The sequence below is a fragment of the Lontra canadensis genome, unplaced genomic scaffold, assembly GCF_010015895.1.
Source record: "Lontra canadensis isolate GAN:19392208 unplaced genomic scaffold, GSC_riverotter_1.0 scaffold99, whole genome shotgun sequence".
NCBI lineage: Eukaryota > Metazoa > Chordata > Mammalia > Carnivora > Mustelidae > Lontra > Lontra canadensis.
The window spans coordinates 2,460,176-2,472,206 of NW_022631093.1; the positions used below are offsets into that span (position 1 = coordinate 2,460,176).

The 12,031-nt window shown below is 38.0% G+C and overlaps 1 protein-coding gene across 3 annotated transcripts in view; it reads right to left on the reverse strand.

Moving 5' to 3' along the window:
• AFF4 (AF4/FMR2 family member 4) overlaps positions 1–12,031 on the reverse strand; it is an 88,014-nt gene that overhangs the window by 3,881 nt on the left and 72,102 nt on the right. For all 3 annotated transcript variants that reach the window (XM_032837591.1, XM_032837589.1, XM_032837590.1), the window contains 9 exons: positions 10,870–10,958; positions 10,037–10,277; positions 5,268–5,362; positions 4,583–4,646; positions 4,330–4,466; positions 3,997–4,068; positions 2,746–2,839; positions 1,756–1,799; positions 332–552 (listed from right to left, as the gene is read on the reverse strand). In XM_032837591.1, coding sequence (XP_032693482.1) covers positions 332–552; positions 1,756–1,799; positions 2,746–2,839; positions 3,997–4,068; positions 4,330–4,466; positions 4,583–4,646; positions 5,268–5,362; positions 10,037–10,277; positions 10,870–10,958 — 1,057 coding nt within the window. The remainder of the gene's footprint in view (positions 1–331; positions 553–1,755; positions 1,800–2,745; positions 2,840–3,996; positions 4,069–4,329; positions 4,467–4,582; positions 4,647–5,267; positions 5,363–10,036; positions 10,278–10,869; positions 10,959–12,031) is intronic.

Sequence of the window (12,031 nt, forward strand, 5' to 3'; positions counted from 1 at the left end):
ACCTAAGCCAAGGGCTATTAACCACCCTAAAATAGAACGGGTATTTTATTATTTTTATAATTGAAGCTGCACTTAATGTGCCGAGAACAAAGGCACATATGTCCTAGAGCAAAAGCTGTTTTTAGTTTTGTGTGCATCACTGGTACAGTGCGAGGCATTTCTGACCAAACTCCATACATTCGGTATGACTGGTAAGCAATGGTGATCAGGAAATGCTTTACTGTCAACTCTAGACTACCTAATAAACTACATGCAGATCAGACACTTAATTAGATCATAAAAGCTCTTCCAACAATTACATCCTTCAAAGTTTCTCTAGAGAACTTCCTACCTTTTTGCTCTTTGGAAAGCTGCTCAGCTTGGTCCCAAATTTCAGTGGCATAGAGGAAGTTGGACGTAACTTGAACATAGCTGGCTGCCATCTGGTGGATCCTCTGTGGAATGGTCACTGAAGAACCACTTGCTGTAGCACTACTGGCCCCAGAAGAGTAATTTCCGGAATTGCCGGGCGACAGCTTTGGAGAAACAGGGGAAGGCATCCCAACAGCTTTGCTACACAGAGAGAAACAGGAAACTTACTCATGTGAATGTGGTGAACATGATGAAACCCATGTTCTACTGGCTCTTCATCCATGAAGGCTTTTAAAATTTAAAGACTTTTTTAAACTAGAAGAGCCTGCACAGAAGTACAATCTCTTCTAAGTATTTAGCTCACTAAAGCCCATGGTGAATCACTGTATCTGGACTCTTTGTTTTAATAAATGGCAACAGAACAAAAGACAGCAAAGAACTGAGGAAGTCACACACCTTGAGAGTAGCAGTTCACCTCACTCCCAGCTGGACACACTTTCCATCTATTCTGGCAGGTAATTAGGTACTTTTCAAGTTGTTTTGTAGAAAGTTGGGAGGAATTTGCATTTTAACACAAGAAAATTGTGGTAGTAGATAGGTAGTAGATAGGTAGTAGATAATAAACTCCATTATTTCTGGTAATTTCCTAGTTTAACCAAGTTATTCAAAGCTGACAAAGAGGCTCAGCTTTTTCATTCAACTGCAATTATCTCAGTCTTTCTGTCCATTAAATATTTCTTAGGACACACCTAAGAAACAGGGAAGTTCATTTCAGCAGTACTAAAATTTGTGGAAGTGCCCAAGACCATAAAAAAAAAGAAAATGAAACAAAAGTTGGGGGAACAAAAGCGATTTATTGTGAATATTTTTTTTATCTTCTCTTTCAGCACTATAAATTTGGTTCAGAAAATACACAAGAGCAAAGACAGAAAGTCATTTAACATAAAAATAATAACTGAACAGAAAAAAATTACAAAACAAAAGCTGTCGTGGTAATTGTCCTCATTTTGGGGGATGATTGGGGATGGAGGAGAAACCACAATCATGCCACTGTTACTAATTTCTGTCAGTATCGAGACCTAAGTAAAATAAAGATAAGCTCAATGATGAAAACCCAACTAGTTGTATAAATTAAACTCTGAGAAGGACTGAGGTGCTGTCAAAAAACTCAGTTTTCTACAGGTGAAATGTCCCCTGCCTACTCCTGTGTTCATTGTATTTTCAACTTAGTAAAAAATAAAGAGGAAAAATGAAGACTTTAAAAAATACTTTATTAGAGATGGTTTTAATTTTTTTAAATTGTCAGCTCTTCATTTCTAGAAACTGGACCCCACCCATCCTGCTTTTACACAAAAATAAATCATTTTGTCACAAAAAATATTTTATAGACTAAAATTTACCTACCTTCCCAAGCCAGGTGATGGTGCTTGAGAATTATTATAAGAATTCTGTGGAAAAAATTAGATGTACGTAATTAAAAAAATACTACTTCTGAAGTATTAAATATATTCAAGAGCACACTGGGCCAGAATTGCTCCTTAAGATGCTTTACAAATTTAAGAACCCAAAATATAAGCATGAGAGCAAGAAAATGTGTGTGTGTGTAAATGTGCAACAGAAGACCTTATTTAGGTGAGAGCCGGGGGTTCTGGAAGACAGAGAATGAGTTAACAGACAGACAAGAGATGAGTCATACTTTGTGCAAAGGCTGTGGATGGATGTGACCCATAGTTTCCCCGGAGCAGAGGTTTAGGGAAGGAAGAGGAGAAAGAGACCTCAACGACTTGAGGTCCGGGTAAGAAGCTCAGACCTGACCTGGCAAGCAAAAGTAAGCTATTGAAGAGTCTGAACTCAGAACCAGGGCAGGATTTTAAGAAGACTGATGTGGGGGTGTGAGGAAAACACATAGACATTTTAGGGAACTAACTGAACAGTCTAAGGAAGCGTGGTAGTGAAAACAGAAGGCCATCTGCGAATTAGAAACTAGGTCTCATGACAGAAAGAGGCTCCATCCATTGAAATACTAGGAAGAGGGATGCCTGGGAGCTCAGTTGGTTAAGCGGCTGCCTTCGGCTCAGGTCATGATTCCAGTGTCCTGGGATCGAGTCCCACATCAGGCTCCTTGCTCAGCAGGGAGCCTGCTTCTCTCTCTGTCTCTGCCTGCCACTCTGTCTGCCTGTGCTCGCGCGCTCTCTGACAAATAAATAAATAAAATCTTAAAAAAAAAAAAAAAAGAAAAGAAATGCCAGGAAGAGCTACTACGTATGGCTACAAAGATTCTACAATCAGATATATGTACATTTAAAAACTTTCCAAGAAGTTTCAAACCTATTTGCAAGTTCACCAACAAATCTTGTCCCCTAGGACAGGGACCTTCCTTGTTTCTACACTTACCTTCAGATGCTCCGTCAGTGTCTTTGAGTACTTCAGAGCATTTTCCTTCTTCAGTTTGAACAGCCTCAGGTACAGCAAAGACTGGCATCGCAGGCTAGCAAATGGAAAAGGGTAGCTTATTTACCAGCACAGTGGACTCTGACCACATATGCATAGACAACTTCTGTATTGTCCAAGAGCACAGGACTGGCTCATGTGAACAGACCACGGCGTAAGGTCAATGACACTAATTCTCAGGCAAAATTGGAGGCTGTGTTCTGATTATGGTACATACCAAAAGGAGGGGAAGAGCCTTAGGACTAGTCTCCTATTTGTTGACCATCAAAAATCAAAACCTCACCCACAAGACACCAACATGTCATTATAACACATGCGTTCAAAGAAATCACTGAGGAGCGGAATCTCTAGATCAAATTATAAATAACTGAAATTCAACGACAAAAACTAGGGAACTCAACTATGCATCTGAGGCAACATATGGGAACCTTACAATGGCTTGCAAACGCTTTGCACGCTCACCACTGCCTACCTCTCCAGTCACTTTCACTTCTCCTTGGTCTTTATGTGTAGTTCCTTTAGTTCCTTGATAGTTGCCAGTTTCTTTCCACCATCCAGCCCTTGCACATATCCCCTCTATTTGAAGACCAGGTGTCTCTATACTCTACTCTTTTATAGTTATTATACTTTTCTTTCAAAGTGCTGAATGCATATACTTGTGTGACGATTTGATTAATTTGTGTCTCCTCACACTAGATACTAGACTCTACGACAAAAAAGACCCTGTCAGTTTATTCACAGCTACATTCCTAGCTGTTAAAGCCAGTGCCAGGTAAAGTAAATACTTTCAAAAAACGATCTGATAATATCGCCCTAGGACTAAGCCAACAAGCCACATTTGTTATTCTTAATAAGCTAAATATTTGCTCCCTAAGGGAAGGTATAGGATATGTGAATAAGGAGAGAGGATACTGAAAGAAGAGCCTGAAAAAGGGACCATGTGAGACATGGGGAGTTCTACCGTCAGTCCTACCCTACCAAGGCTTTTGCCATGAGTACAATGGATCAGAGACTGACAACAACTAAAAGTCTTTCAGTAGGAATTTTGACTTATTTTCTACTTTCCCCATCAAGAATAGATTTATGTCTGGGTTAAGAAAGGCCGAATCAAGGATAACATTCAGAATGGCATAAACAGCATAATTTCTTAGGGAACAGCCTGTTATCTAGCAGAGGCTGGGACATAACACTTACCAAAGTACCGTGAGCCTTTTATCTGCAGCTGTAGCATCAGGGGCTAAGTAATTCTTTAGCTTCATAGTGTATCTGTGAGTTAAAGCAACAAACAAATTACACAAAACATAGTACTTCACCTTGATCTTAGGACTTCCTTAGTCCTCAGAACATTAGAACCCCACCTAAACAAAGGCATAAATACCCATTGAAATATCTAATTCTCCTTATCCCAGGACAATAAAGGATTAAGATCCTTCACAGCTTTACTGTATACAGCTGTATCAGCCCCTTCTTAGATGAGCCAAAGAAGTAATAGTGCCAATGATATAGCAGCCAAGTTTTCCCACTTACTTGATGAGCTCCACTGTCTCTGAATACATAGGGAATGGGGATTTGGATTCCTGAGCATTTTTCTCTAATGCATTCCCACATTCAATGAAAGATACCACAGCATCAAGATAGTATACAGCTTTCTCAAACCTATCAGACTGAAGAAAGGAGAATAAGGGTAATGAGAGATACACTGAGGTACTATGAGAACAAACAATAAATGAAAATTTAAGTTAATTTGATTAAATAAATAAATGTCAGAATGTTTACATACCAATGCATCGGCATTGTGCTTTAGCTTTTTTGCTTCTTGTAAATAATGGTCTGCTGAATAATTTCTGCAATGTAAATTTTTATAGTAAATAAAATAGTAAATGTTTTCATAAGATATTACTTGTCCATTTTCCTCTCTAGCATCCCTCAGTTTTCGTGTTTTCAAGTAAAGAAAATGACCCATTACTAAACATTCAGTTCCAGGTTTTCTGACAAATGTTTTAATTGGGTTAAGAGCATAATTTGTGTTGGCCAACTCATGACAAATTTTCTACTTAGGAAAATAGAGATCAAGCTCCTTAGTATTAAATGCTAATTTTCCCAAGTTGTTTGAAAGATCTGGAATAGAAGCAATGTGTAGGTAAGAGAAATAACCTTTTAACAAAATGGACGAAAACCCCCAATACTCCTCTACTTATTTAAGAAAGCCCCCATGTTAAACAGGGTACCAGCAGCAGTCAGGTTCTACTTGAAGGCACCTTACTCGCATCCCCTAGGACTCACAGAGCTCAGTTAAAAGGAACTGTACCTGGACTAGTAGAGTGCCTTTCAAATTAAAACCTGAATGTTCTATGGAGCACACCACAAGTATGCATTCTTCTGGTCACTGACAGGAACTTATACCAGTTTCTTATATGCTGACTTGAATGATTTATCCAATGCATAAAAAAAAACATTTCTCTCACCTGTCATCAAAGGCAAGCTTTGTTCTCCGAGGCTTAGAAGCATCAGGAGTTGGTGTAGATGAAGGACAGTTAGAGGAGCTATTTGGAGCCTTTTCCTGACCAAAAAAATATATAATGTTGAAAGTACATAATGTTGGAAAAGTATGCATGTTGAAAATTCTGAGGTGATTAAAATTAAACTGAAAATATTTTTTGAGCCACTAGTAGAAAGGGAACAAAATTCCACTGCCTTTAGTAATTAATTTCCTTGTTACAAAATTTTTATATTTCAGAATATAAAAACCCTTTTTACTGAACAGGTCCATTTTATATAACCAAAAATATTCATTCTAATAGCAGAGGTCTACTATGTACCAGGCAATGAACTAGACACTAGGTAAAACCTAAGGAAGATACAACCTACTCTGAGAACAGGAGTACTGCTTAAGACAAAATTTACCAATAATTAGTGGTCAATGAAAACAGCAATAATAAGATCTAACACTTACTATGTGCTTACTACTTACCAGGCACTAAGTTAACTAGGTACTTAGCACAGTCATTAATCCTTCCACAACCTTATTGGAAGGTATACTGCTTTGCGGACAAAAAAAAAAAAGCAATGTCAAGGAGGGTAACTCACTCAAATTTGAACAGCTTTTAAGTGGCATTCCTGGAATTTGGACTTTAAATCCAGATCTGTCACATTTTAAAAGGTTAGACACTTTCTTAAACTTTATTACACCTCCTATCAACATAGCCCTTTATGTGGGGACTGAGAGCCTGTCTTTTCAACTGTTTCCCTACATACATTTTCCACAACAAAACACAAGTAAGCAGAATGTATCCTATGAATTCATGTTTCAACATTAAAAAACCCAATTAATATATAATTTTACTGCTTGTGCTCAAAAATCTACTGAAAAGGAACCATAAACCATTTCTTTTCTTTTTTTTTTTTTAAAGATTATTTATTTATTTATTTGACAGAGAGAGATCACAAAGCAGGCAGAGAGGCAGGCAGAGAGAGAGGAGGAAGCAGGCTCCCTGCTGAGCAGAGAGCCCGATGCGATCCCAGGACCCTGAGATCATGACCCGAGCCGAAGGCAGCGGCTTAACCCACTGAGCCACCCAGGCGCCCCTAAACCATTTCTTTTCTTAAATGATAACAGCTTTTCAGTTCTACCCAATACAGCTTACCTCAAGGAATGAAAATAAAAGCCTTGGGATTTGAGAAAATACTATGCTCTCTACAGTCAAGTTCCCATGTTTCTGAAATGGCTTCCAGCATATTATGATGGAATGTAACATTACTAGGCCAGTTTTCCCTCTATGTTTTCTAAGTACTTCCACAATTGCCTAATTATGCTGAAGGAAAACTGAAATTACTAAAATTACGTTCAGAAATTGTCTACGTATTTTAACACACTTTTCTCATATAAAAATTATATGCATGGGATTTGTAAAATCACTGTGTGTTTAAGGAGGTTAACTAAAATTAGTGGGCATTTCACAATATATCATATATTGGATCATAGTGTGCACCTGAAACTAATGTGTTATGTATCAAATGTATCTCAGTTAAAAAGAACTGGCAGAAGAAAGAAGGGAAAAAAAGACAAATCTTGTATGTTTGTGGAAAAATGAACAAAAGGGCAAAGTCATCAAAAACAGCAGCATAAAGAAGGTTTGAAAAGATGATTAATCTAACTGAATTACATAGATTCTGTGTCTGCAATATATGCAAAATACACATTCTTTGCTAACAAAACATTACAAAAATCTACCATATACCATATACCACACTCTCATAAAGCAAATCTTATTAACAAATTTCAAAAGACTGTTACTGTGAAGATTACTTTCAAGACCCAATGCAATTAAGGTAGCAACATGAATCAGAAGACTACTAGCAAATCTCAGTATTTTTGGAAATTGACTAATTTTTTTTTTTTTTTTTTTAACTAACATGCTTTTAATAACCCATGGGTCAAAGATAAAATCACCCTGGAAATTAGAAAAGATTTTAAACAGAGTTATAAAAACACACCAAATCTTCTAGGATGCATGTCAGTAGTATTTAGAGGAAATAATTTAGCCTAACTGCTTATATTAGAGAAAGAAAAAAAGGCTTAAAACTAATTTAGAGATTAATGAGCCAAGTATCCATTTTTAAAAGTCAGTAAACAGAACAGCAAAGCAAAAAGAAAGAATAAGAAAGGAAATCATAGGGGCGCCTGTGTGGCTCAGTGGGTTAAAGCCTCTGCCTTTGGCTCAGGTCATGATCCCAGGGTCCTGGGATGGAGCCCCACATCGGGCTCTCTGCTCAACAAGGAGCCTGCCCCCCACCCCCACCCCCCCCTCCCCACCGCCTGCCTCTCTGCCTACTTGTGATCTCTGTCAAATAAAAATAAAATCCTAAAAAAAAAAAAGAAAGGAAATCATAAAGATTGTAAGTTAATGAAATAGAAAACAAAAATAAACTTCAAAGAATCAACATGTAAATCAGAGGCTATTTTCTGAAAAGACAAGTAAAACTAATAAGCCTCTGATGAGACTGATCAAGGAAAAAAGGGAAATGGCACAGAGAACTAATATTAAGAACAAAAGGGGAACCTAAGTGGAGATATTAGAGATACCAAAAGCATAGTAAGAGACTGTAACAAACAACTTTATGGAACCATATTTCAGATATCTGATAATATGAGCAAATATGCAGGAAAAAAACAAAATAAAAATTATATGTAATTTTGGTTTTCCATTATATGTAATTTTCCTTTAGCTAAAATAAGAAAAAGCATATCTTCCAACTAAATTACAGATTCTCTTTAATAAACCCATTTATAATTGCCTAAACTGGAAATTGCCAAGACTAACATTAATGATTTTAGTAATTGTTAAAAGCCCTAAGATCTTGAAATCAAATGGTCAGAGCTTATATTTTATATTCTCTCAATAACAGAGTACCAAATAACTACATTTGATCCAACAAATATTTCCTGGTTACCCAGCAAGCTAAGCAGCAATGGAGAAAACACAAAACAAGATACAAATCCCTGCTTTCAAGGACCTGACAAACCAATAAAGAGGAGACAGTTTTACCTATGAGAGCAAAAAACCAAACGAACAGGTGAGCTCACTTAAAGAATGTATTTAAAGAGAGAAGGGGGTTACACCTGGGTGGCTCAGTTAGGCCTCTGACTCTTGATTTTAGCTCAGGTCATGATCCTGGGGTTGTGGGATTCAGCCCCACATTGGGCTCTGTGCTCAACAGGGAGTTTGCCTGAAATTCTCCCCTGGCCCAACTCGGGCACACACTCCCTCTGTCTCAAATAAATATATTTTTTAAAAGATTTTATTTATTTGATAGAGAGAGCATGCAAGTCTGGGGACTGGCAGGCAGAGGAGAGGCAGAGGGAGAAGCAGGCCCCCCGCTGAGCAGGGAGCCTGATAAGGGGCTTAATCCCAGAACCCTGGGATCATGACCTGAGCTGAAGGCAGGTGCTTAACCATTTGAGTCACCCAGATGCCCACAAATAAATCAATCTTTAAAAAAGACAGAGAGAGAATGGTATGAAATTTTAAGAAATAAGCATTCAGGCCTCAAATCCCATAGGTGAAATACGGAAAATGGAGAAAGAGCCAGTTAGCAGGTAGACAGAACTGGGACGGTGAAGGAGGCCAAGAGGACACTCAGGTTCCTTAAGGACACTAGGACTAACCCTCTAAACTACTACGTAAGCGTGTCCATGTGGAGAAAAAGCCATCTGTATATCTCAATTTGAGCCATTGTTCACAGTTAAAATCACCTCAATTTTAAAGACTTCATTAAACTGCCACATTTAATAAGCATGAGTAACTATCTTTAATGGTGAATTTTTTCAACTCTTAAACCTTTGCTTACTCAAGTCACAAATAACAACCCAGTAAATTATATCCTTAAAAATCTAGGTGTTTTCTTAATTTTGTCAGAGTTTGCTCCTGATCAGTTTAGAAAATAATGTAAATAAACTGGTAGATAAAGTGAGGGTGAAAGTCTAATAAAGTACAGCCTTGAAAGAACGTCTATGATCTACTTCTCCCCCCATAAAACATGAAGAACAGTCCCCTATATTAAGATCATGCTCCAGGAATAGTTCCAGTACTAGCTCAGCTGAAGAATTTTCTCTCCATGAATCAAAGCCAGATTGGCTGCTTTATCACTTTATGTAATACACTTGCTTATAAAATCTAATTCTAAAAAATCCAAAGCCAACTTCAAATCACAGACAACTCAACCATAAGAAGTGGAGCACTTTATAATTAGATCATAATCGACTACTTTCTTCCAAAATCAACTTTTCCAATTATGGGTTTCTGCCTTAATATGCACGTGGCCAGGTGAAGTACTGCTTTCACAGTCTCAGGTCAACTGCATACGTTAGTTATCAAGATTATGACATTTTGACAGTAAAAATGCACAGGCCTATAAATTTTTTTTTTTTTAAAGATTTTATTTATTTGACAGAGAGAGAGAGGTCACAAGTAGGCAGAGAGGCAGGCAGAGAGAGAGAGGGGAGGAAGCAGGCTCCCTGCGGAGCAGAGAGCCCGATGAGGGGCTCGATCCCAGGACTCTGGGATCATGACCTGAGCCGAAGGCAGAGGATTTAACCCAGTGAGCCACCCAGGCGCCCCACAGGCCTATAAATTTAATGAGAGATTTACAAGATCATCAAAGCACAATGCCACCTCAGAGAATTCCTAAGGCAATGAGATTACTTTTCAAAAGGCTCACACTCCCAATGCCTTACCTTGACCTCCTTAGAGCTACTGGAAGTCTTCCCTTCAGTCTTCTTCTGCTTTGATGTGGAGGAACTGTTTTTGCTGCTGACACTATTCTCCTTGTTGCTATTATTACTTGACTTTAAAGAAGATGACTGACTAATAGTCCTCTTCCGAGAGCCATGCTCTGTTTTTGGATCTTTTGAGGGAATAGGCCCCGTGGGAGAGGGCAACAAATCCTTTTCTTTTGCAGAACTTTGTTTAGATGACCTGCCAAATCAAACAAAAGCCTTCATTTCTCTAACACCATCATATGGGGGTGATGGATTTTTTTCTCTCTGCCTGCTTTCAAGACAAATTTATTTCTCCCTATTTAAGTATTAGGACATATGATTTCTACAAAACAAAGTAAGAGTGTACATTTCATGAGGACAGGCATCTTACCTGTTTTCCACCTCCTGGCTGTATGTATACTCAGTACCTTAATGTTGGCCTGCCATACAAGTATTCAATAAATACTGGTTACATAAATGAGAAGATGAATGATGAAGATACGAAGCTCCTGAGTTAGAAACTGGTCTCTTGACAGATCCAGATAAGCTTATCATCTAGCCAGAAAGTGGTAAAACTTTACTTTAATTCTTATCCTGTACTCAACCTTACTCCACTACAGAAAGAAGAAAGGAAGAAGAGACAGAATCTTAAAAACTTTCCATTGCAATTAGCTAACAGCTCCCTCCTCTACTACTGGTTGGTATATGTACAACATCTACATGGACATGACATACAGAGCACATTACAAAGTACCCAACGGCAAATGACATACACATATTAACACACGTGACATGTTTTGGGGACGTACTCTCTGTTGTTGGATGGCTTGTGACCTGCCGAATTCTTGTCCTCTGTTTTGGGTTTCTTGCTGTCATTGGCTCGGGTATCATCTTCATTCTAGATGAAAAACAGAGAAAAGCAACTATTATATTTGATTTTTATTCATCTAATTTCAGTTTCCAGCAGGAGTCACCTTCAAATAATTTATCCCTGATAAGTTCCAGAAAGAAGATAAATATAAAATGAAAAGAATTCATTTAAATAAGGCTCAGTAAACTCAATTTCAAGGCTGGGAAGAAGTCTATTTTAGATAAACAGAGCCCAAACACTGAAACATTTCCTACAGTCTTTTAGGTGACATCTTTTCATCCTAATGATTTGTGTGTGTGTGTGTGTGTGTGTGTGTGTGAAATTATAATTAAGATATAATTCTTATACCATAAAATCCACCCTTTAAAAGTTCACAATTCAATGACTTTTAGTATATTCACAGAGGTGTACAAACATTACTGCAAACAATTCTAGAACATTCTCATCATCTAATAGACAACCTGTGCCCTTCAGCAGGCATTCCCCCCATTCCCTCAACCCCAGACTCTAGTAATCACTAACCTATATATTTGTCTTTATGGTACTGCCTATTCTAGACAGTTCATATAAATGGAATCACATTTGCGGCCTTTTGTGTCTGGTTCCTTTCACTTAGCAGAATATTTTTCATGTTTACTGACGCTGTAGCATGTATCAGGATTTCATTTGTGGTTATACCTGTATATATTCCATTTTATCATGTATCACACTTTTTTATCCATTTATCAGTTAATCACCATATGGGCTGTCTCCACTTTTGGCTAATATAAGTAATACTGCTGTGAACATACAAGTGTAAGTCTTTGTGTAGACGTATTTTCACTTCTCTCGGGTATGTACCTAAGTGGAATGGAGTGGAATTGCTGGGTCATAAATTAACATTGTGTTTAACTTTTTTTTTTAAAAGATTTTATTTATTTATTTGTCAGAGAGAGAGCAAGCGAGCACAGGCAGACAGAGTGGCAGGCAGAGACAGAGAGAGAAGCAGGGGAGCCGAGCAAGGAGACCGATGTGGGACTCAATCCCAGGACGCTGGGATCATGACCCAAGCCAAAGGCAGCTGCTCAACCAACTGAGCCACCCAGGCATCCCTGTGTTTA